Here is a 25,988-nt window from a genome sequence, read left to right as displayed (position 1 = left end):
ATTCACCTAGCCTGATTCATGTAATCAAAAGTCCTCCAGTTGCTCTACTCCTGTTCTAAAACCTTCCATGGCTCCCCAATGCCTCTGCTCTTCTGCTGATGTTCAAGGTTGCCTACAATCTCCTGGTTCCGCCTAGATTTTCCATCCAGTGCTGTGAGGCATCAGCAAAACTAGCACACTCTAGTTCTCCAAATCCAGGCTTACCTTCCAGCCCCTCCTCCCTCTGCCTCCAACAAACCATTCTCCAGAATGCCAGCTCCACCCTCTGCCTCTGCAAATCTAGCCCCCTCAAAGGGCTCTTGTTTCCTCTGGCTCACACTCACTTCTTCCTTCTCAGACAATGTCTTTCCTCAGCAGACGCTTAATTACAGACTGTCACACAGTCTCTCATAATTGTAGGCCTTGTCTCCAGTCAGACTATAGGTTCCCAGGGGCAGAAGCCTTGTCTGTTCTCCTTTCTCTCAGAAGCTGGCCCAGGCTGAAAGGGCAGGCTCCTGGTAAGAGAGTGCATCCCAAGCCCAGTTCTGCTGCAGGCTGGGTTGAGCCTAGCTCCAGCCACTTGGGACCACTTCTCTTGTCCTGTGAGGAAACTTCACTGGCCAAAGCAGACTTGTGAGCTCCAGTTCCCCACCTTGTGATCCAAGTTAGCAATGCACAGGAGTCAAGGAGACCTGAGGGAGGCGGAGCAGTGGCTTTAGCCTGGCCCTGGCATGGTCTTGTTCTGTGATCCAAGCCATGTCCCTTGAGGGAGAATCCAATCCCTACTCAGGCCTGCTTTCTTACCATAAAGCAAGAAACAATCATCTTTTAACTCTAGAATTCGAATTTTATTTGTCCTTAAGGCAGCTTTGGCTTCTGGAATGGGTGGGTGAGGAACACAGCTGATTCCAGCTCAGGCTGAGTGAAGAAAGGCAGCCACAACCAGGACTTGATAACGCAGGAAGCCCAGAGGTAATCACACCACACACCTGAGCAGCCTCATTAAATTCCTGTTGATGAATGGCCTTCACTCCTGCTCAAGTGTTCCATTCCATAGCCCTCACTCTGGCCAGGTCTGACAGTGTCTGCTGCCAAGGCCAAGCCAGGGAAGGGAGACTTGCTTCTACCCAAAACAAAGATAAGGATAATGATAACTGCCATTTCTTGAGGGGTCCTTATTACATGAATTCCTATCCTCACAGCAACCTGTGAGCTAGGTATTTCCATTCCTCCATTTGACAGAGAAGAAAACTGAAGTACAGAAACCAATCAAGGTCACCCAGCAGGGACAAGTCAAGCTGTCATAAAAACCCAGGATACCCTCAGTGCCATTTTTCCCAGAGTGCAGCCAATAGGCTCTCAGCCTAGAATACTCTAGAGGGCTGTTATAAAAATTTGACACATGCCCCTAAACTTGCAAAATGAGAATCTCTGGAGATAGAGCTCAAGAACCTTAACTTCATAAAGACAAGGACTCTGAACTTAAAATAAGAGGAAACTGAGGCAGAGAAGTGAAGTAATCTGCGAAGGTGAAACTTTAAGCCAGGTAAGAGCCTAGGACTGAACTGACAGCTGGATCCCAGTGCCAGGTGAGACTTCCTGACAGTGTGGGACTCCAAGGGAAAAGAGGACAAAGGAGGAGGATACCGCACAAATAAAGCTTGCTTTCCTGCTGCAAAACTTTCACCTTCACTCCTTGGGGAGTGAAGAAATTCATACAGAACCCCACTGTAACCTTTCCCAAGAGCCCAGCAAGACACATTCTGGAACCCATCAGAGCTTCTGGGAGGAAACCCTGTAGTGTGTGGTGTCTATAACCAATATATCTCTGGCAGTGGCCCTCAGGGTGCATCTGGTTGCTACTCAGAATGAGAAAGCCAGGGGAGGTGGTGACTCAGTCCCCACCCAGCCTCAAGTTAGCCTCCTTTAAATCTGAGATGAGCTCAGAGACCAGGAAAATGTCTGGAACAGATGCCAGAGAAGGCGGCCTGAGGGACAGGCTACCAGGCAGAAGCAGTAAACTTGGAGGAAAGCTGTGGGCTGCAGAGAAAAACAGACAAGCAGTATGGGCTCCAAGCCTACCCTGAGCCTAAGTGGGATCCAGAGTAGGTCCCTATCCCACTCAGAGCCCTCTATTCTCCATCCACTTGTGAAAGAGGGAATCCAATGGTTTCTGACTTCCTCCTGGGACTATTGTCGAGGAAAATTAGTCAGGAAAGAGCCTGAAGGTTACACAATGCCGTAGACAGCCAGAGAGATTAGAGGGTTATTCCTATTATTACTAGAAGAGTCAGAAGGTGCTTTCCCTGTTACCTGAGCCCCAACCACCAGGAGGGGAGAGGCTGGGCCTTTGTTTTATTCTCACAAAGAAAAAAGTAACCCAGATATTATTGGGAGGGGAGAGTTCACATTTATCACTTGCCTACTGGGTACCAGGTATGTTTATATATATATATCTCATTTATTGGGAGGGGAGAGTTCACATTTATCACTTGCCTACTGGGTACCAGGTATGTTTTTATATATATATATATATATATATATATAATCTCATTTGAGTCTCAGCACAATCTTGAGTATAAATGATTATCTGGAGTCCAGATGAGGAAACTGAAGCTCAAAGAAAGTAACCTATCCAAGTTTACAGAGGCAGTGAGTGGTGGAGACCGATTAAAACCAGGTGTCTGTGGCTCTAAATCTCATATTATTTCCTCTCTGGAAAAGCTGTGTAAGAGGCAGAGCATGCCTTGTATAGAGACTCAGCACAACTGCCACCTTCTTGAAGTCCTTCTGATCCCTTTGCCCAGACAGGACCTCTCTCCTTTGAAACCCTACAGCATGGTACACGTGGCATCATTCAGCACATTTTCCTTGCTCTGTGATTAAGCATACTTTTAAAATGTAAGATGAGGCACAGTTGCAATGCCACCCAACATCTTCATTTTCAGCAGAAAAAACAGAATTCCAGAGTCACATAGCATTTTGGCTTCAGAGTCAGGATCAGAACCTTGGCACTCTGCCTGACAGAATTTTAGGGATTCCACTATTTCAGTCAGTCTTAGGACAAGCATTCCTATTCCCATATTATAGATTAGGAAGCCAACACCCAAGGGAAGGTACTGACTGAAACCTCTGTGGGTCCTTGGCCCTTCTGGCCCTCATAGCCTCATCTCTAAGACTAGGGAGCTACAATAGCTGGTCTGATTCCCTGCTCTAAAGTTCTAGGACATCCTAGGGTCCCTGACAGCAAACTCCAGCCCTCTGTGGAGCCTTTCTTTGTGGGGCCTTTGTTCTCTCACTCTACAGTGGAAGAAGGAAAAGTAGCCATGGCTCCCAACCACAAAGTTTGTTTCCAAGTGCAACTGTCCCATTCTTAAACAGTAATGAGATGGCACATGGACAATCCAACTGTCCCAAGCAAAGACATCTATTTGGACACACATCCTCCTATCTTTACAAACCAGTGAAAAGCAACCAGGAACTGAGGCATAAATAAGGGATAGACATTTCTCTGCTCTCAGAGAGCAGATGTATTTCTGAACAACCAGGTGGTAGTAGAGTGAATAAAGAACCCTGGACTGTGGGGTCCTGGGCTAGATCCCTGTCCCAGCTCTGGCAGATATTAGCTATGTACTCTCAGCAAGCTACTCCCCACCTCTGGGGCTCCATTTAAAGATAGGCTGACAGTTCACAAAGCATGTCAGATGTTTCATTTGTTTTTCATGGCAACCCTGTGAGGCTAGCACACACAATGATTCCCTTTTTAGAAATGGGGAAACTGAGGCTTGGAGAGGTCAAAGGTCTCACTCAAGGTCACACCTCCTGAAGCTGGCAGAACCAAGGCTCCAGAGGTCTTAGACAAACTCAGTATTCAGAGGTTGCCCAATTAAGAACAATTCCTCCCCCTATTCATCTTGAATCAAGTTTCAGCAAGACCAAGTCTCACAGATCCTTGTTCATCTACCCATTCTGGTGGCCTGCAAAGTTCTGGCCACAAACCTGACGCCACAGCCCAGCTGCCTAGGAGGCCGCACCCCCCTGCAAAACTTCATTACTCAAGTTGGCAAGAACGCAGCCCCCACCCCCAGTCGATCTAAATAAACGCCCAAGTGATATCACATCCTGCTGGCTTCAAAATAGCCCAGGCCTGCCCACAAGCGATCAAAAGTGCCAGGCCATGCAGGGCCAAGCCCGGTGCGCTCTCCACACACACACTCAAGCAACTAAAGCAGAAGCCTCAGAGCAGGAAGGCCCCTCTCCCTCCTTGCCAGACAGCCTGGCCCCTCCCTCTATGATCCCTTTGCCGAAGGCCACAGAGCCTTCTTGCCCCAGCGCCAGCCCCTGCCCCAGCGCCAACCCCAAGGAGCCTCAGCCGCGGCCAGCCTGCGGGACGACTCCGACTCTGGCCCGACACGGACTCCCCACCACTCACATTGCTTCAAGAGCTCCAGACACAAAGCCATGAGGACCGGATGGGGGTCAGAGACCCAGAGACCCGGCAGAAACAGAAGAAGGGAGAGGGAGAGACAGGGAGCAGAGAAAAGGGGAGACAGGGGACCAGAAAGAAAGCAAGAGGGGCCAAGAGCCCCGGGCTCAGAGGGGGGCCTTCAGCGCCAGAGACATAGCGTGGTGAGACCTCCGAGGCAGAAGTGGGGCGCAGGAAGAGCGAAGCAGGGGACCCCGGTCCAGAGAGAGAGGTGGGGGTGCTCAGAAGCCTGAGAGAACAAGGAGAAACAGCAACAGGGAACAAATCCAGGGAGAACAGGCTCTGAAGTCAGCGGGCTGGGAAGATATTGGGGGTCCCAAGGATAGCCCCAAGGGATCTAGGAAGCCCTGCCGGATATGGGGGGCACCCAGAAGAGGGAAAGCCCCGGGGAAAATAGGGGCTCAGAGCAGGCAAGACCCCAGGGAATGGGAGTACAGATTGAAGGGAGCACCCCCGGAGGATGTGCGGGAAGCTCAGGGGAAGCCTTGGGGACAGTGGAAGTGTTCTAAAGGAGAGGCCCCGAGAGATCTGGGGGCGCCCAGGAAGGGAGGCTGGGGGATGAGAGGAGCGCTTTGAGGGGGACCCGAGATCGGGGAGCGAGGGAGGGGCCGGGTGGGAGCGCGAGGGCAGAGACAAAGAGACAGCGAGCCAGGGAGAGACAAAGCGGGCACAGCGGGGACACGGGCCGGAGGGTTGGCGGCCGGACAGAAGGACGGAAGCGCGTGGGGGGGCGGCGGACGGACGGGCGGACGGACGGACAGACGGGAGGAGGGCGGGGGCAGGGCAGGGCCGGGCGGGGGCGGCGCCCGTCTCCTCTCGGGGCCGCGGCTGCTCCGGGCGGCGCTGGGCGGGCCCCGGGCTTCCGGGCTGAGGAGGCGGCGGCGACGACGTGGACCGGACAGACGGACGGAGTGACGGACGGACTGGCGGCAGCTACGGCCAGCAGCGGGCACTCACCCTCCTCCCTCACGCGGCCCGGCCCGAGGCTCCGGTTTTGTACGCCCGAGGGGCGGGGCCTCCGGGTTAAAGCCCCGCGCCGGCTCCGCCCCGCCCCGCCCCCCGCGTCAGCCGCGCGCGCGTCGCCCGGGACTCCCGGGCTGGCCGGGGGCGCGCGCCCCCTCTCGGCAGGTGGCCCAGCGGGCGCGCGCGCGGTGGGGCGGTGCGCAGGCGCGCAACTGGGTCCACGCCCAGGCCGGCCGGGCCTGGAAGGGAGCGCGCGCCCACGTCGGCATGCGCATGCCCGAGCTGGGGGCTCCGCCCCTCGAATTGCCCAGCCAAACCGGTTCCATCTGGAACGCGATGCGTTCTTAGTGCTGGAGGTGGAGCGGGCGGAAAGGCACTCTAGTTCGTCCTGGTGTGGCCGGGAATACCGAGGCTCACAGAAAACCGCCTCAGGTGGCGTTCTCGCCCCTCATACATAGTCAGATTAGCCCTCAGGTCCTATACTTTGCTTCCTAGGTGAATCTAGTTGCCCACTCCGCTCCACCGGTAGCTGTGTGCACTTGGGATCACGGAGATGGGTTCCCCTGGGCTCCAATCTCGGGTCAACCACTTGAAGCCAATGTGACCTTGGACCATTCAACTTCCCTGCTCTTTCCTATCCTCGTTTAAAAGAAAAAGGCAAAAGTACAGCTGTGTCTATTACTGCCCCCACACCAGCCAGTTCCCCGTGCCCTTAGCATCCCTCTCCTCTTGCAGTCCAGGTCCTTTGCTTCCCTGCATACCTCATGTCGCTCCTACCGTAGGTCTGCCCTCTATCACAATTTCCCCCCTACGATGTGCTGAAAAATGAGAGAAGAGTCATAATTTATGTACTTAGCACCCAGTATGCACTCAGAAGCGTCCGGGTCCAAGACTTGGTGGAGCCCAGTGAGGAAGCCTATCTTTTGCCCCTGGGCTTTCTGTGGAGAAGTGCCCCTTTTCAACAGTAAGGAATTTTGGTGCCTCATCACTCATTCTGGGAAGGCCTCGTGGATTCACCTATTCCCCTCTGACCCGATGGATTCTCCCCAGGTTTTACTGTTCCTTGCCTGAACACCAGCCTCTCTAATTCATCCTGCCCATGTTGCTACATGATTCTCCTGTACCATATGTACTTCTTTACCATGACCTTGGATCCGAGCCCCCCCTCTATAGGACAAGGGAGAAAAGGCTTTGAAATCAGGCAGACTCAAGAGGAAACAGTTCCTTGACCTACTTGGTGGGTGACCTTGGCTGTATGTTGGGGTAACTGGGTTAAATCAGGAATGGCAGATATGGGTAGTTTCTGGCCACAGCAGACATCACTAATCAATGGTGGCACACTTATCTGCTTAACTAAATCTCAGTCCTGAGCTTTGAGGATCAGAAATGACACAAGAATTGAAGTCCGGTTGCAGTCTCTGGTCATGATGGTCTTTGAGGTTCCTTTTAGCCCTGACACTCGAGGATCAGATGGGTTGAGCTGACAGGAGCCTGCAGTGTAATAACCCGAGACTGGGGAGGGCGGGCTGCAGGGTAGACTTAGGGGAGGAGGATGACTGGAGGGGTTTTGTCAGCCTCCCTTCCAGTGTATTCAATGTTGGGAGTCAGGGGCAGTGAGTCAGAGAAGAAACCAGGAGAGTTCTGGGGATTGGAAGAAGGGGCAAAGGGAGGGCAGATCATCCTGTGACTCCGTGACAGATAGGTACACAAACACAAACACAAATAGCCAATGTAAGGCCAGGGAGGGGTATGTATCTGCTCAGAGTGGCAGAGAAGAGCTGAAACTAGAACTCGGGGCCCCTGAGCAGGGAACAAGTGTTTCCTGGGCCTGGAAGCTATCCCAGCTCAGCTTCAAGACTCCTGTGGCCAGGGAGTAACCCCAAATGTGTGCACCTGTGTGTATGTGTGTTCACATATGTGCACAAGTGTACACATACACAGATGCAGAGGATGCTATTAGCAGGAGTGGGGGTGCCACTCAGCAGCCCTCCACCATCATGCTTGTCAGGCCCCTGGATAATGGCTCAGCTTCCAGTGTGATTCAGAGGGAGTGGGAGAGACACAGAAAGGAGGGTGGGGAGGGCCAGAAACTGAGAGGGAAGGAAGGAAGAGAGGGTGGGGGCTGGAAAGAGAGGAGTTGGGGAGAGAAACAGGCCAAGGGAGAGACAGAAGGCAAAGATGGATGGGGAGGGGGAGGAGGTGGGGAGGGAAGATGGCAGAGTAAGGGGAGGGAGGCTTTTCTCTGTTCTTCCTCTCGGAGGCCTAGAGAGAGGAGAGGAAGGATGAGGGGGGGTAGACTGTGGGTTACAGCACCTGTGTTCCCTCCCAGGTGGTCCTCTGGCTGGGGAGGGGCACAGACAGCAGCTGAGCTGCTGCTTCCCCCTATTGTCCCAGCTGGAACTGCCCCGCCTGCCAGTCACCTGCCAGAGCTATTTCTGGAATGTGGAATCTGGGTCAGAAAGGGGGAGGGAGGGGTGGCAGTGGCAGCCCTGGCAGCTGGGAAGCCGGCCAGCTCTGAGTGGGTGGGTGGGCGCTCACATTCTGCCAGGTTGTCACTGCCTCAATAACCAGTCCTCACCCACGTCTCTCCACCTGCCTGCGTCTGGTCTGTGTATGTATGTGCTCACATGAGAGAGACAAAGAACTTTCATGCCACTTAGCAGTGTGGGGCTCAGAATAACCCTGTGTGTGTGGTGGGGTGGGCTAAGGGATGACTCTCTGGAGACCGATACTGAGGAAGGGGGCCTTCTGAGCACGGAGATAGTGGCTGAGAGAGGGTGGGCCTGTGTGTGTTGGTTACCTGCATGGAAGAAGGTGATTATGGGTAGGGCTGCCAGGTATAGTTGTATAAGTTTTATGCTGATTAAGGATGCCATGCATGGGTGGGGGGTTGCCGTCCATAATAGAGACATAATCAAGTTATAGAATTATGATGACAAATTCCTGGCAGATTGAAGTAATGGATCTAATTATAACAGAAACTGTATATCATGACCCCTGTTCGGCAGATGGCAGTGAAGTGCCTGAAGAAGGAGCACCCTTTCTTACCTCAGTACATAACTGCCACATGAGCCAGCTGCAGTTCCAGTCACAGACTTAAAAATGTGGTGGCTTTGGTTTTCCCTGTGGAGTACATGAGTTCACTTGTTTGCATGAGGGGAAGAGAGGGTAGAGGAAGGAAGGGCAAGTTTGCAGTGGTCTGCAGTGGGTGCCGAGGGGAACCTGGGAGGGCAAATTTTTTGGTGGTTCCAGTGTACAAGGTTTGGAAGGTGGGCATGGGCCCTGGAGGAGACACATGTACAGGAGTGTGCATGCAGGTGTATGTTCATGTTAGGTATATATGTGTACATATAAGAATATCAGTATGCACATGTTTTTACATCTGTTTTCATACCACATACAGGTCGAGGAGCATAAGACTTGATATAAGTCTATAAGTAGGTCTATACGGGCACATGTGTCTGGGTAGCCGTGAGACATTGCTAAATGATACCTTCTTAACTACCTTGATTTGGGCTAAAGCCTCCAAATGGAGAATACCTAGAGTCCCACATTTCTATATTTAGTGTCCACAGCTGTATCATACATATGGGATGTGCTGGGGGTGCTGTGATTGATTGGATTATTGGCCTCAATTCTCAGCTCCTATTTGTAGTCACGCTGTTTGCTGTTACCACAGTTGCTTTCACTAAGAGTGGAATATATTTCACTGGACTTTGGTTTTGGACTCATGAAACTTACTTTGATCAACTGGATCAGAGAGAAACTTGAAATGTGTTTGCACAATCAGGTTGCCTTGAATATTTCTGCCATTACTATGGGAAGAACAAGCCCTGGCTAGGACACTGATTCCAGAGCACCCTTTGGTCCCAAGATGTAGGACACTTAGAGCAAAAACAGCTGACCTGCAAACTCATGAATGAGAACAAATGCTTATTATTGTGTGCCGTTGAAATCATGTGCTTGTTACACAGCATCACTGTGATAATAGTTGACTGATACAAATTGGTACCCAAAGTGAAGTGTGATAGCAATAAAAACCGAAAATATGTTGCATTAGCTCCAGGACAAAGTGGTGAGTAAACAGTGAGTGAAGTGTGATAAGGGGCTTGAAAAAAGATCCTCAGGATTATGTGTGGGTCCAGATAGATTTGGGAAAGATAGTTTCCAGGCAAAATGTTGAAAGTAAGAGCTGACTCCTTTTAGCTGCTTTTGATAAGCACAAGAAAGAGAGGAATTCACAAAAGAAATGGCCAATCTGTAGAGAGTATTTAAATAGAGAAGGCCCAGAACTTGCTGAGCTGGAAAATAAGTCTGTTAACTGCAGTTTCTCCAGCCAGTAAATCATTCTCAAATTAAGATACAGCCTGGGGACAAAGATCAAACTAAGGTTAAGATACTAGTTAAGATACATAATGGGAATCAAACCAAATTCAGGGTGTGGTTATAACACCTTTTATTAACACTCTCCAGGTACCACTAGATGGTACCTGGAGTACCATCAGGTCAAGAGAGCACCCAGAAAGCTTAAGGGAATGGTCTCGAAGAAGTCTACTATACCTAAAGAAGGCATAATTAAGTCAAGAGGTCGTGGCATGATTCAGACCTAATTGTGGCTGTGGCTTTGGCACATGGAGTACATAGAAAACCTATACTGTGGGCTGGGGTTGTGGCTCAGTGGTAGAGCACTTGCTTAGCACCTGTGAGGCACTGGGTTCCATCCTTAGCCAAAAAAAAAGAATAAAATAAACATGTGTGTGTGAGAGTGTGTGTGTGTGTGTGTGTGTGTGTGTGTGTGTGTGTGTGTATATATATATATATATATATATATATATATATATATATATATATATATATATATGAATGAGACTGAATTTACTTTAAAAAAAAGAAAGAAAGAAAACACATAGTGTTTGAGATAGGTGCATGGATAACACTGATCAGCCTAGGTTAAAGGAACTGAGATCGCTCTAGATGTGAAAAAACATTTAGCTCCAGATTTCAGGTACGAAACAGGATATGGAAGGTGTTCAGCTGCCCAAAGAGCATATTTTCCATTACAGGAGATATTCTAGGAATATACCCTATCCCACAGTATTTGCCTGACAATTTGTTGAGAATTACTTCTGACTTGCCATGAAGCAGTGAACAGGAGTATGAACTGTAGTTAGACTGTCCCTGTTTTACCAAAGTATGTTGTGCCTGCGGGAGGGCTGGGCTATGAGTAGATGACTTGGTTTTTTAGATAATAGGTCAACTGATCAAGAGGAGCCACATCCAGACCTGACAAAGGTCAATGAGGTCTTGATGCCATGATTGGATGAAACTCTGGGGGGTTTTCTGTGTGGGAGGGTGGGAGGGTGTGAATAACTGTGGCCAAGAGAGTGGACTATAGCAGATTGAATTATTATTTTTATTTTGTACTTTTGGGTACTGGGGATTGAACTCAGGAGCACTTGACCACTGAGCCACATCTCCACCCCTAGTTTGTATTTTATTTAGAGACAGGGTCTCGCTGAGTTGCTTAGCACCTTGCTTTTGCTAGGCTGGCTTTGAACTCACGATCTTCCCACCTCAGCCTCCCAAGTCACTGGGATTATAGGCTTGCACCACCATGCCTGGCCAGATTGAATTATTGACCCTGGTTCTTTACCCCTGTCTGTATCCACATCCTTTGCCATGTAAGTACTGTCTTACACAAGGCTGAGAGGGTACTTCATCCTTTGACTCTGAGCTCAGTCATACGACTTGCTTAGCCAATAGGATGTTAGCAGATGTCAGACAAGTCAGGGCCTTGAATATTCTTGTGCAGCTGGTTAGGCTTGCTTTCTTGCCTTCTGCTACCACTATAAGAACATGCCCTGGCTAGGCCACTGATCCCAGGACGACTCTGGTCCCAGGAGGAGAATGGGAGATGTGGAACACAGCTGTCCTAGCTGACAAACTTGCAAGCAAGAAGTTAATGTCATTGTGTTGTACTGACTTTGTGCTTGTTTGTTATGCAGCATTACTGAGGCAAAAGCTGACCAATAGAGGGGCCTAAACAGTTGTGGGACATGTAGCTTCAGTCCATTCATGAGTAACTGGGGTTTGAGGCTACCCCTGTTAGCAGGTCTAGAAGGAAGGCTATAGCAGACCAGTCCATACTTCAATGTTCCACAGGGACAGGGCCCTCATCTTCACATGGTTAAGTGATCATGAAGGGAGAAAGTAGGACTGGAATTGTTGTCAGAGGATTCTGCCCCAGATGCCTGGCTAGCAGGCCAGGGTCCTTAGCAAAACGGCTGAATGGAACTGGGCATGGTGGCACACACCTGTAAACCCAGTGATTCAGGAGGCTGAGGCAGAATATTGCAAGTTCAAAGCCCACCTCAACAACTTAGTGAGACCCTGAACAACTTAATAAGATCCTGTCTCAAAAAATAAAAAGGGCTGGGGGTGTGGCTCAGTGGTAAAGTGCCCCTGGGTCCAATCCTCAGTACCAATAAATAAATAAATAAAATAAAAAAGCTGAGTGGGGAGGTGGGGACCAGAGAGAGAAGCTGAGGGAAAATAAGAAGGATCGGAGTGAAGGGCATTGCCCGCGTCAGGAAAGAAGACCCAAGGAAGGCTCTTCAGGCCATGGGTCAGCACCTGTCATTCAGAGAGTCCCAGCGCCACACAACACCTGCCCCATCTGCCTTTCCTTCCCATCCCACCTGGAGAAACCAGAAATAAGCACTGGTGAACAAGGCAGAGAGAAGACACTGACCACCATCCTGCTCTCCACTGGGGCTTCCCAGCCCATGACTGGCCCTAGCCATAGGAGCTGGCATTTGAGTTGGACGAAGCTGAAGTTGTAAAATTGGATCAGAAAGGACTCTTAGTAACTGAAAAGGAGACTGATCCTAAAGTTCTTAAAGTGACCAGAAGAGCTCAGAGATTTGCTCCAGGTATCACCCAGGGACAGGGCAGGAAGACCCGAAAGGGTTCAAAGGGCAATAGTCAGGGCAAGTTGTTTCTTGCTGTGCCCCCTACAGAGGTCAGCTCATTTAACCAGTAAATTGGTTACCTGTGTGTAGAATAGCTGTGGGATTCAAGTTCATTAACTGACATCAAACACTGACTGAGCCCATGAAACGGCCATCTCTTCTACAACAATCCAGCCCCAGTTGCCCTGATTGTCGGGGAGCAAGTCTGACTAAGACCCAGTAACCAGGGTCACACTTGTCGCACTCCTACCACAGAGTGCTTAGGTAGAGCCTCCTGGCTCCTTCATGATAGGAGGGTGACAGTGAGCTTTAGCTCCCCAAGAGCTCTCTGGGGGTCTGGCTTATATCCCCAATTTATAGATGGGGAAACTAAGGCTCAGGGAGGAGAACTGCCTACCTAGAATAAGCTCAAATCTCTCTCTCCTCGCTACTAAACCAGAAATGTTGCTGTGTTTTCTTGGTCTTGACTTTTCTATTATTGCACGGCCAGCTCTGTCACACAGTGTTCCTTCTTCCTCCCATCACACATGGGTTATCTTCAGAGGAGTCAGAACAAGAATCAGGAAGAGTGGCTTCTCCCTGATTGTGTGAGAGACCTGAAACTCCCTATGAGAAGGCTCCACACAGACCTGCCCTCTCTGCAGCTCCTACTCTCCCAAAGATTTGCTTCCTTAATTAATCCCCACAGCAGGCCCACTTCAGTTAGCCTGCCCACCAGCATCAGGCTGCTCCAAGCCAGGAAGCCACCAAGGCCAGGAGTCTGAGCACCCCCGACCCCACCCAGTCTGCTTCAGCCACCCTTCCTTTGAGCTCCAGTTCACCAATCCGCCTTCTGCCTTCACTCCCAACCCTGCTTCCCGGGGCGGCCAGCCCACTGTGGCTTCCTCCCACGCAGTCCCCCAGGCTGGCCCACCAGGCGTGGTTCCTACACACCCCCCTACAACACCCCCCATCACCGCCATACTCACTTGGAAGCGTGCGGCTGTTGCTGAGGCTGCCTGTGCTGGGCGGAGGGGAGAGGGACTGAAGGGAGACACTGTCCTCCTCCTGCGAGCAGCCTGCCTGGATGGCCCGCAGGTAGCTGTGGCTGCGGGAGCGGAAGTAGCTGGGCAGGGGCAAGTCTAGAGCCTCCGCCGCTGCCGATTCGGCTTCGCTACAGGCCGATTCGCAGGCTGCCTCGTACTGGTCACTCAGCTCTGCTTCCCGTACCTGTCCAGGCAAAGGCAGGCGTCAGGTCCAGCTTTGCTCGTTGTGGGGGAAGGGATGCTTGCTGGTCGTTCAGCTGCAGGGCTGGACAGTCGGTGGGCCTCACCACAGCCCACCCCTCCTCCCACGTCACTCCGAGCCCTGAAGAAATGAACAGCTCCTCTCACCTCTGTGGTCCTCAATTTCCCTGTGCCTACAGCGAGGGGAAAGGGGGACTGTTGCAGGATGTTAACTAGATTCTAGCTTGCTAGCATGTCCATATTGATCAGCCAGTTTCAGTTTATATCGATTCAGGGTGAAAGAAGTCTATCATCAATTAGTAATGTCCACCTTGGATATTGGCATGGGGTCAGCAGTAGGTGTGCTGGATATTTACCATTTTATCGTGGGATTTATTCATTTTACAAGGGGGGAAAATGCCAAAAGCAAACCCAAACGAAAATGAGGGGCAGTGAAGGGAAGACATTTTTCAGGGGCACCAGGGAGGAAGGAGCAGAAGCAACCCTCCAAATATAAATTAGGGAAAGTTACTCTAGCCCCAGGGTACAGAATGGTTGCTGGGGAGGGTGTCTGGAATGGAGGCAGAGGCCAGAAACGAAGATGATGCAATAGCCTGGGGAGTAAAGATAAGTCTGGAATGAGGTGGTAGCAGTGAGGATTGATTAGTGACATCTGCCAGGGACAGTATTGAGAGTGAAGGTGGGTATGCTGTTTGCCATCTCACATTTAGTTCAATCTCATCAGATGGGTCCATTTCCTCCAGAGGTGGTCATCTAGGACCCTGCACATCTGACGCTGGGGGCATGAGCATACAGGGTTCTCACACATGCACTCTCTGAGGGTTCTAGAATGGTTTTCTGACTCAGGACACGTGTCTCAGGATATGTTGGTAAGTGGAGACCACAATATAAATTGGGGAGTCAGTTGGCCAAACATAAACACTAGGTAGAGGCCCTGAGGGGAGTCGAGGGCTCCAGGAGGAGAGAATTCCAGCTGATGGAGCTTCATGTGGAGGAAAGGATGGATCTCATCAATGGAGTAGCTGTGTGACCTCAGGCCATCGTTGTGCACTCTGGGTCAGTCCTTCCTTATTAACTGCATGCAACAGAACTGTCTGGGCTGGGTACTAGTCTGGGTGGCCATCAGGTAAATCAACTAAATGGATCCTCAACCAATTTGGAAGGTATTTGCAAAGGTCTAAATTTGTGCTGTCTATATTATAATTAATATAACTAACTACATGTGGCTATTTAGGTTTATTTATTTAGAATCATATAAAGTTCCATAGTCATACTAGTGACATTTTCTCACTTGCTCAAAAGCCACATGTGACTAGTGACCAGTGGCTACCTTAGACACGCATGGATTGTAGAACATTTTCCATCACTGCAGACAGTTCTACTGAATAGAGCTGCTAAAACAGACCACACGGCATGTAAAATTCACTTGGAGGGGGTATTAAAGCAACTGTGTTTATTCACCGAAGTTGCAAACTGAGGTATTTTGGGAGACCTTTGTGAATGCCAAGGGCAAGGAGGCCTTGCTTTGGAATTACACTATAACAGCACAGCTCTGGAACCAGACCATCAGGGTTTCAATCCTGGGTCCGTTGTTTCCTTGCAATTTGAACACAGGCAAGTCACTTAAATCATTCTGTGCCTCAGTTTTAATTTATAAAATGGGGTTGATTCTAGTGTCAAGATCCAATGAACTAACTGGTGCTTAGAACAAAGTCTGGGAGAGTAAGCACCTGGCCACTTGTACATAGGCTGTGTGCAAGGATTTACAAATGTTGGTTAAGATGCTCCCAAGCGCTGGGCATGGTGGTACATGCCTATAATCCCAGCAGCTTGGGAGGCTGAGGCAGGAGGATGGCAAGTTCAAAGCCAGCCTCAGCAACTTAGTGAGGCCCTAAGCAACTCAGTGAGCCTCTGTCTCTAAGAAAAATACAAAATAAGGGCTGGGGATGTGGCTCAGTGGTTAAGTACCCCTGGAATCAATCTCCCAAACAACAAAAAAAAAAGATGTTCCCAAGCTGGGGTGCAGGGAGGGAGGCCAGCTAGTTAGTGCTGCTGGCCTGTGTGTGCTGGGGACTGTCCTAGGGGCTTTATATGCTAACACATCACATTCTTACCACAAACCTATTGCAGTTAGGGGGATATAGAGGTCACCTGGCCCACTGTGGGCTCCCTGAAGACTCTCTGGAATAATATGTTCAAAAGGAACACATAGCTTCTATGACATGGGGAGAGGGACACATAGGCATCTACAGTGGGAATCAGGAGACGGTCTGGTCCTGGCTTTGCTGTGTGTGGTATGTGACCTTGGACAAGTCCCTTGTCCACTCTTGGCTATAATGAGGGGTTGAGCTCAGAGCAGTTTTCCTGCCCCACTTTCTGGACTTGGGGTTAGTAGGGAAAGGGGGCCTCTTCCAGGAGCAGGATAAGTGTTCATGGGAGGGAGACCCTCTGGGCAGCCAGGCAGTGCCATGACTGTGCTGCCTCTGCCAACTTTTGTAAAGTTGAAAAGTCTTTTCATTCACTTCAATACGCCCAAATCCTTAAAGGTTCTGCTGGGGCTCTGGAGAAGAGGACAGTCAGGGAATCTGGGAGCAGGGACCTGGCAGCCCCCTATCCAAACAAAACAGTCTCCCCAGACTTGGGGGGAGGGGAGGAGAGGAGGGAGGGAGGGAGGGAGGGGAGGAGGGAGGGAGGGAGTCAGAGGACTGTTAGGGAATACTTCCTATTGTCCTGAAATTATTTCTTATCCAATAGGACCTAGCTTGCTCTCTCTCTCTCTCTCTCTCTCTCTCTCTCTCTCTCTCTCTCTGAGAAGAGGAAACTAAGGCACAGAGGAATGAAGCAACCAGTGTTGAGTGGAGGGTCAGTATACCCATGTGAGTCTCAATTCCATCTGCATTGGAGGGGCTTTCCTGTCATGGTTCTGCCCAGGTTGGTGCTAGGCCCATTCAGATGCAGACCTAAGGCCTAGCCCTGGACTTTGGATTTGGATGCATGAGAATAGTGAATATACTGACCTGTTGCTCATGGCCAAACAACTGGGGGATCAGGGAGGCCTGTCCAAAAATCTGCAGGAAAGAGAGGGTGAGGGTTATGGGAGGGCCAGGGTGGGGGCCGGGCTGGGGGATTCAGGTTCAGGTGCCAGGGAACTTAAGGTTAGCTGATCTAACCTCCTCCCTAGAATGGCTGGGGCCCAGATGCTAGGCGATATCACTTGGCTTCCTCTAGGAATGGGAGGCTCATTCCTGGGGCTGGACATGACTGAGGACTTGTGATCTGCTATTTATAAGTCCTTTTCTTGGTCTAGCCCCTGGGACCATGGATACTTTGCTGCCTCTCTCCCTGAGCAGGCAGCACACCTTGATATGCAGATTAGGGATGGCACCCAGAGCTGTCTCCTCCCCAGGCTGGAACATCTCTGACTCTGGGGCTACATATGCAGCTCAGGTGGTTAAACCTTCTAGATATGAGGGCTTGGGGAGGGGAGGAGACAGAGGACCCTGGACTACGAGAGCCAGGTTGGGCAAGGAGCGATGGGTGAGATCTGCCTGAGTCCCCAGACTGGCCCATTCCTGGAGACTTTCTGTGTAGTCAAAAGGAAAAGGTGTTCCAGGTGCTGGGGACCAGTGAGGGACGGAGAACAGAGAGACATATGGAGATGGCACAGAGGAATGAAGACACATTTGAGACAGTTGGAGGACAATGTGAAGGAAGGAGATAAGACAGACAAACAGAGGGGCCCAGAGAAACAGAAGGCCCAGGAAGGAGACAACACGATATGGGAGAGTCAGGGAGGGACGTGCCTGTTCTGTAAACACCTACTGAGCATGTGTCAGGTGTGAGGGACGCTGCTGGGGGACAGGACAACATGGTCCCTGCCTACAGGAAGATCCCAGTTGTAAGAACTGACCAGACATTAAGTGAATACACTAATATAATTCCTGTACGGAGAGGCTACGGCAGGGCACAGAAACAGCACGGGGGTGGGGGGAGCTACTGTGGTGACCCAGGAAGGCCTCCTGAGGAAGTGACATTTAATCTGAGAGCCAGCTGTGCAAAGATTTTGAGGGCAGAACACTCCCTGGCAAGAGAACTGTGACCTGGGTAGGAAGAGGTATGGCCCTGGTGTGCAAGGAGCAGAAGGGAGGCGAGTGCAGCTGGAGCAGGATGAGACAGGGCATGGGAGGGAGGCAGGGCCTGGGTCTTAGAGTGGCTCCCAGGTCCAAGGGATGACCCTGGCTTTCCCTTGGGGTGATGTGAGAGCCCTGGGAGGGCTTGAAGCCACTTCTGACTGCTAAGAACACTTTGAAGGGTCAGGCCTGAAGGCCAGGACAGTTGTGCAGGAGGGACTTGTTGGGGCCTGGATGAAAGTGTTAGGGGCAGAGTGCTTGGGGGCTGCGGTGCTCCACCCCTTCCCATGTCCAAATTCAGACAGGTGTTTGGAGAGTGGGGGGAAGGGTTTGGCCAGGCCAAGAATAATGGAGTGGTGGAGGTCCCCAAGCCTGCCTTTCTCTCGCTTTCCTTCCTCCCTTTCTTTCTTTTTTTGTGGTGCTGGGCATAGAGGCTAACGCTCTACCACCGAGCTCCAAGCCAGGCTCTCGAGCCTTCTAAGGGGTCCCCTGGCCCCAGCTCTGGACCTATACCTGAGGGGCCAAGGCCTGTTCCCTCCTAGAGAGGAGGCTGCCTGCGCTGCTGCCCACACGCCTGTCCTCTCTGGGCTCTTCTCCCTGTCCACGGCACACAGGGAGCCCTCAGCCTCGGCTGTCTCCCTTCGCAAGCACTAAAGTATCGTGCACATGGCAGGGACTGGGTCCCTGCTCAGCTTTCCCTCCTCCTAGCTGTGTGACCTCACCTCTCTGAACCTCAGTTTCCTCATTTGGGCAATGGGGTTATGGACTAAAAGGCCATCTTTGGGGTGGCTGTGAGGGTTCAAGGAACTGACAGTTGAGAATGCTGCAGGCAGGTGAAAAGTGCAGCAGTGTGTTTCTCCCCATCAATGGCAGAGCTGGCTGGGCCCTGGATGTCAAGCTTCCCACTGAGCAGGTGGGCTCAGGGTTGAGAAGTAACTTGCCCAAGGTCACACAGCAAGATGATAATAGTAAGCATAAAGAGAGCCATGCTTTGCTGAACATATTAAGTTTTTTATCCTATTTATTCCTCATAACACTGAAACAGGAATTAACATCCTCTTGTCCTAAGTCAAGAAACAGGCACAGGGAGGGGAGGGGACTTGACCTGGTTTCCTACCATCAGTGACAAGAATGGGACTTGAACCCAAACCTGTTTTCTACCCCATGGCTCTGAACCCAGTAGGAGCTGATAGGGCCAGAGCCCCTACTGGCAGCAGAGTTAGGTGTCCTCCCTGGATCCTCAGCTCAGGAGATGTGTATCAGACCCTGTGACAATGCTCTCCAGCCACAGGACAGTCAGTGGAGCAGAGAGACATACAGAGGTGGCTTCAGGAACAAAGGCCAAACAGAAGCACAGTGTAGACATCCGGGGACCAGATGGGAAGGGCTGGGCCTGGACGACTATCCTCCTGGGCAGGAGCAGGGGCTCTCCCAAGCCCACTGAGCTTCCAGCCACCTCACCTGGCTGATACAGCTGGAGTCATTGAGGCTGTCACTGATGGGGTTGTAGTCCTCTTCCCAGCTTGGACACTTGGAAGGCAGCAGCATGTCCACTGAATCCAGGCGGTCCAGACTCCTGGGCAAGGGGTAGGGGAGGATAGGAGGTCAGCCCACCCATTGTTCAGCCTGGGAAAGTGAGGTCCAGAGGGTAAAAGACTGGCCAAGATCATTCAGTGACTGAAGGAAAAATGGAAGTCCCTGCCAGCCTGAGAGGGTAGGGGGTGATGAACAAGGGGAGAGCTCCCAGCTTTTGGGGACCTTATCTGTTTACCTGTAGTGAGCAGGTGACCCTCACCTGTCATGCCCGCTTATGCCACTAGGTGGCAGCACAAGCTTATATTTGACTTTTAAGGGAGGACGCTAGCTCAGCCTGGCCCAGCTCAGCCTGGCCCAATTCCACCACTCCCCTTCTTGCTCCCTCTTGCAACTAAAGAGACTGAACAGTGTCTTTATACCCACAGCATTGACCAGGCCTGCCTGAAGGATCTGGTTCCACCGTGATGACCTGGTGGCTTCTTCCAGGTCCCAGAGGACTCATCACTAATCCCTATGGCTTCAGCTCTTCAGTCTTTTTCACATCTACCTTACCCCAGGCCTCCACCATCACTTACTCTACAGGGAAAACATCCACGCATCCGAAGGTTCAGACTACTGACCCAGAGGGCTTGGACTGGAACCGAGCTTTCTTTACTGGGTGAACCGGGGCGAGTCACCATCCCTGGCTTAAGTCTCAGCTTCCTCACAAATAAAATGGGGTCAACACTGCCTGCCTGTTGTGGTGAGGTGTGTATCACGTGCTCTGGGGTAGGCGCAGTGGCCAGCAAGTCAAATGCTAATAGAGAGCAGCCATTACTGTTACTGGTTTCCTCTTACTCGAGGCCTATGCCCTGGTCCTGCCCACCTCTTCCACCTTAATGTTCACTGGTCACTCATAGAATCGCAGGTTCTCAGGACTAGAAAGGGCCTCAGGGTCATTCTGCTCGGCCCCTCCACTTAAACACTGGAAAACTGAGGCTCAGAGATGGCTGCAACCTGGAGACCATTTCCTGCCTTCTGCCCCAGATTCCTGACTGCTCTGAGTACACTGCCCACTTCCTGTCTCACTGTCCCCTGCCTGAGCTATTCCCTTCCCTCAGGCCCAGGCTACCTCCTCCAACAAGCCTTGGCTCAGGCCCCAGGAGTTGAAGACCAGAATAAGCTTGTTTCCTCTAATTCTCCCAAGTCTCCAGTGGTGGAATTCCAGGCAGAGTGCTGGGACATGCAGAGGCTGGCTATGTCTCTTTGACTCTGTTGTCGCTCCCCTCCCCAATTCTGGAGCCCAGCACAGAGAGGGTCCTTCCCTGGGCAGTGCTGGGACATATGATGGACTCACTAAGGAAGGGCTGGTGTGCCCAAGCTGAAGAAAGGATCCTCTGGGGCAGTCCCCTGTGGGGTGGAACTTACCTGGGGATGTGGCTCCTGTGGCGGAGTTTACCTGGACCGTTCATCCCAGCGAGGTTCTCATTATGGGCGGGGTTTACCAAAGGATGAGGCTCACCTGTGGTCAGGGCTTAACTGTGGGTGGGACTCATGGATGGTTCATGGTGGGGAATCTTCCGGGACAACTTATCAGATGAGTGCAGGAGCAGCCTAAGTATGTGGATCTTATAGGAGAAGCTGCCTGGATCTGAGGTGGAGGGGCAGGATTCACTGTGGGGCTGGGCTCTCCTGAGTGGCCCAGGAGAGGGAGGCGAGGCTCCAGGGGCGGGGCATACCTGCAGAGGCTCACCTAGGGGCTTGTCTGCACCTGCTGAGAGAGGCCTTCCCCGGGTGAGAGCTCGCGGCACGAGGGTCTCACCTGAAGGGGCGGGGCTAGCACGTGGGCGGGGCTCCCGTTACGAGGGTGGTCCTTTTAGAGCGCAAGGCTCGCCTGTGGGCGGGGCCCCAGGGGGCGGGGCGGCACGGTCACCTGCGTGGGTTGCTCTGCTCTCCCAGTGACTGCTGCGTGGCCCTCAGGTAGCTCTGGCGCCGCGCTGCGGTCTTGGGTGAAGGCTTGGGGCTGCCGCCAGACTCGTCGCTGTCCTCGTCACCCATGGCCTTGATGTAGCTGCCGCTGCGCATGCGCCGGCACGGGATGGGACCCTCGGCGGTGGCATCCGCCTCGCGGGGGGATAGCAGCGCGGTGCTCCACTCTCCACCGCCGCCGGGCACCTGGGGATATCGGGGGTTAGGACTCTGCAGGAGTGCGGGGGACAGCTTGGTCCCCGGCTCATCACCTGGAAAATGGGTCACGAAGGATTGTTCCCCACCTCGGGGAGTTGGGTCTTCTATGCTGCTTTACTGTCGTTGAAACCACAGCGTCAGAGCAGAGCCTTGGGCCCCGAGGGGTTTCTGGGTTCAAGAACCGCTTCTGTCCCAGCTTTACTGCATGCCCTTGAACGAGTCTTGAACCCCTCTATGGATCCTAGGCTGGGTTTGCCCCAGCAAAACTACTCCAAGGCCCTGGGGTCCCAGTGGCCTCGCCAGTAGTCACTGCCTCCCATCATTTCATTATGTCATCCCAGGGGATGGCCTGTGATCCCACTGCATGGATGACACCAGGCCTGAGGGAGGGAAGTCACTAGCAGAGAGGCCTCCAGACCCCAAAGCACAGCTTGACCCTAGAATGGGGGTCAGGGGTCAGGGGTCACATCAGCATGGGGGTGGGGGACCCAGAGTCAACATTCGTTGCCTCACAGATGGGGAAACTGAGGTATGGAGAACAGAATGTTTGCCTGGAAGCGGCAGCCATATGGCAAACAGGGAAAAGGGCTGTTTACCATCTGAGCCCAGGGCCTGCACCCAGGGAACAGGGCCAGGATAGAGGCAAGGGAGGTCACAGCTTGAGGGCAGGCTGGTCTCCAGAGGTTATGGTGGAGGTAACAGCTGAGGGGACCTCTTGCCCTTCTGAGGGCAGGCTCTGCTGGCTGCTCTGGGGCAATGCACACAGTCTAACTCTCCTGTCACTTACACTGTTACATACACACAGGGGACTTGATATGCACATCTCAGCGCTTCCATGCTGCAGAACTCAGAGCTGGGGCTTTGTTGTGTCCACATATCTCAACACACACAGAGCAGGCACACCCCCCTCTCTAGGCTCCTCAGCAAGTGCCCCCAGCACACCACACACTCCTCAGTGACACACACCGGCAGCCGATTCACTCAGTGCATCCCTTCACCTGGACACACCAGCACACAGGGCAGGCGCACTTCACACTGCACCCTTCTCTCACCAGCAACCCCTGCACTTGAACACACCTCTCACCGTGCTCCCACCTCACTGTGTCCTCCCTGCCACACACAGGTGCCACTGCCTGGGCTGCACACTTCACCACAGACACCCAGGCCACATGTTCCAGGGTACACAGCAAGCACGCCCTCCGTCATGGCACAGATGCACACTCCCTCACAGGCACCAGCCTTCTTTATGCCCTCAATGCAGTGACAGGGTCCTGTCTGGGATGACCCCACCCCAGAGGCCCCCTCAGCCTTCTCATAACTCCCCCTGCTGACTGCCTAGCCAGTCACCACGGTCTGCAAATTCTACCTCCCCAAATCCTAGCTAGTCTATTCCCACTGCCCACCAGGAATGAGGCCTTGTGCATCTGTTCCGGTTTGGATTTTAAATGTCCCCCAACCTTTGGGCGTCATTGGACCATGAAGACTCTGACCTCATTAATGGATTCATCCACTGATGGATTCCTAGCTTAATGGACTGTGGGGAGGTGGGGAAGTGATCGCTGTTGGAGGAAGTGATCACTGGGGTGTGCCCTTGAAAGGGATATTTTGTCCCTGGTTCCTTTCTTCTCCTCCCTCTTTTTGCTTCCCGGCTAACATGAGGTGAACTGCTTGGCTTTACCACATGCTCCCTGCCACCACGCTCTGCCTCACCACAGGCCCAGAAACGAGAATCAAATGATCATGGACTGAAACTTCCGAAACTATGTGCTAAAATGTATGTTTTCTCTTTTGAGGTGATTGCTCTCAGGCATTTTTTCAAAGTTCAGACTGTGTTTCTAACTACCTGCTCACTGTCACCCAAGCAGGCAGCACAAGCCCCAGTTATGGTGTTATGGATGCATTTCCACCTGATCAGATCTAACCACACTGTTTTGGGAGGGAGCCAGGCCATGCACCATGCTCCCTGATGTCTAAACTAAGGAGGCAGACTGAAAGCCCCAGAGGCCCCAATACAGTTAAAAAGCTGCCTAGCTTTCAATCTCCTCCTATTGAAAAGAAAAAGTCTTCCCCCCATAGTCTGTCTCTGGAATTTTATACAGAATGACAAGAACTCAGGGCTCTGTCAAACCTTGAAGTTCATCTCAGTCAAAACGCATTTAATATGACTTCCCCAGGGCTGACCAGGTCTCTGCTTGCACACCCCCTGGATGAGCTGCTCACTACCTACAGAGGCAGTGCCTTTCATTTGTGATTTGTTTCCTGAAACTTCCATGCACAGCACTGGGTGTGGCTCTGCACCCTCACCCCCAGCCAGCATTTCACAGCCGCTCGCCCTGCCCTTGAGAGCCCCTGGGACTGTGCAGCAGCAGTGATGTCTCTGAGCCTTCTGCCAGTTTGAAGCTGGGTGGCCTTGGTACAGCAGCCTCAATAGCCATTAGCATGTGAAAGAAGGGACACCCCCCAGCTGAGTTAGGCCCCCAGGGCTGGCAGCCCTCAGTGCTGCGACACCTCCCACTCTGACTCTTCTCCCAGCATCCTGATCATCAGGACTGTGTTCGTAGAATTGTCCATTTGTCCGTCTACCCTTCCCACATTTCCTGAGCATTTCCTCCATGCCTGACCCCAGGGACACATGGCTGCATCAGATGTGGTCCTTGTCCTCGAGGAGCTGCCAGTCTGATGGAAGTGGTGGGCAGGAGGCAGGAGGGGGATGGGGTGGCACAGTTTCTAGATTTGTCTTCTAAGGGCACAATACCTTTATTCATTTTTTTTTTTAATGTGGTGCTGAGGATCGAACCCAGGGCCTCAGCTCTACCGCTGAGCCACAACCCCAGCCCAAATGAATCCTCTTTTAGAAGGTACTACCAGAAGCCCATTTCATAGCTGAGGTTCAGAATGAAGCAACTTCCCAAGTAAATCTGCAGTACAAGGCAGGCCTCAAAACTAGTGCCCCTATCCCCAGCCCTCATCCCACCCCAACCCTGGCAGACACCCACCTGCAGGTAGTGGTAGGCTAGACCCTGGTGGCACGACTTGGACTTTAGTAGGCTCTTATCCAAGGTGGCCGAGGTCTTCTGGCAGACCTCATGGGCGTGGCTGAGGGTCAGAGTGGACCAGGAGCCCCGTTTGACATAGTTGGTGTCAGTGCCCACCCCAAGGCTCGGGCAGGTGGCGGGGGGTGCTGGCGGGGGTGGTGGGGCAGTCAGGTCGGAAGTGTTGCTCTTGGCAGCCTTGAGCATGTGCCCGCTGATGGTGTTGTAGGCATGCATGAAGTAGCGCGGTTGGGTGCGTTCAGGCTGGCGGCCCAGCGTCATCAGCCCGGAGGCTGGGCCGCTGCTGCGGAAGGCGCCACTCTCGCCGTCCAAGTTGTCGTCAGAACTCCACCAGCCTGAGATGTTGGAGCGGCTGCGCCGTTTGGGTTCCCCAGCCTTGGCCCGCTCCTTGCTTTTGGCCCTCCGGCCCTTGCCGTCCTCCATGCCACCTTTCTTGCTGCCATTGCCACCGACCTTGCCTGCTGTGCCCTCCAGTGAGGGTGCCTTAGTGAAGAAAAGCCTCTGGACAGAGTGGACCAGGTGGCGGATGCGGCCAGGGCTTTCACCGCGGGCCTTGGCCTCTCCTCGGGGGAACTGGAGGGTGCTGAAGCCATCGCGGTGGATGGGCAGCTGCTTCTCAAACTGGTCCAGGAGGTTAGCGGGCAGCCGGTTGATCTTGGTGGCCTGGGCATGGCTGGGGAACGGGCTCTCCTCTGGCACCTCGAAGTGGGAGTTGTAATGGATGCGGGGGAAGGTGCTGCTGGGCGGCGGCAGCTGGTTGTTGAGCGGGAAGAGGCCGTCCCCTGGGAGGGTGTTCTGCCCGGGGAAGCGGGCCTCGCGGGTGAAGGCCTCGGTGGGCGAAAGCAGGTAGGGGTTGCGATCGGGCCCTGCGAACAGCGGCTCATGTGGCGGGTCCAGGCTGTCAGAAAGGTGGCGGGGGCGGTTGTCACCGAGGCCTTTCATGATCCCGGCCCGTGGGGCGGGGCCGTTGCCCTAGCGGGGCGCCCGGGTCACTGCTCCCGGGCGGCTGCTGTCCTAGGGAGAGAAGACAGAGGGGGCTCAGTGGCTCGGCTGGATCCGGAGGGCCAGGGTGCCAGGAAGGACGGACCCCAGCATGGGGGACCAAAGTCAGGGAGTCTGCCCTTGCCTTGTGGGGTGGAGGAGGAGAACCCATGGGGAGGCCACGCCCTCGGGTGTCAGTGAGGTGACGGCTGCCGCCAGCCACCCGCTGGCAGACCACCTCTCCTCTCCCAGCTGGAAGCATAGATCTTCATCACAACCCGCAAGCCCCTGAGCAGAGCTCCCCCATCCTCCGAATCCCACGGCAGAGTGCGGGGTGGGAACAGGACAGCTCCCGCCCCAGCCTTTTCCACCGTGGAGTCTGTCTCTCATCATGAGCAGCAGTGCCCAGTGTATCCCAACCCAGTCCAGGCCCTGTCCACACCTGCTCCAACAGCATGAATGGTCCCCAGGAGGTCTGGTCTCCCCTGGGAAGATCC

The 25,988-nt window shown here is 52.8% G+C and overlaps 1 protein-coding gene across 4 annotated transcripts in view; it reads right to left on the bottom strand.

Annotated features, from left to right (window-relative positions):
• Dlgap4 (DLG associated protein 4) overlaps positions 1–25,452 on the bottom strand; it is a 76,921-nt gene extending 51,469 nt beyond the window's left edge. For 2 of the 4 annotated variants that reach the window (XM_026383193.2, XM_026383192.2), the window contains exons 1-5: positions 24,454–25,452; positions 21,204–21,445; positions 19,217–19,331; positions 16,643–16,693; positions 13,368–13,608 (exon numbers count right to left, since the gene is read on the bottom strand). In XM_026383193.2, coding sequence (XP_026238978.1) covers positions 13,368–13,608; positions 16,643–16,693; positions 19,217–19,331; positions 21,204–21,445; positions 24,454–25,452 — 1,648 coding nt within the window. Of the gene's footprint in view, positions 1–4,411; positions 5,236–13,367; positions 13,609–16,642; positions 16,694–19,216; positions 19,332–21,203; positions 21,446–24,453 lie in introns of those variants that run through there. The other 2 variants (XM_026383194.2, XM_026383195.2) reach the window with 2 other exon arrangements.
• Between the last annotated feature and the right edge of the window lie 536 nt (positions 25,453–25,988).

This window comes from Urocitellus parryii, chromosome 6, assembly GCF_045843805.1.
Source record: "Urocitellus parryii isolate mUroPar1 chromosome 6, mUroPar1.hap1, whole genome shotgun sequence".
Classification (NCBI taxonomy): domain Eukaryota; kingdom Metazoa; phylum Chordata; class Mammalia; order Rodentia; family Sciuridae; genus Urocitellus; species Urocitellus parryii.
This window is presented reverse-complemented; position numbering and strand designations above follow the sequence as displayed.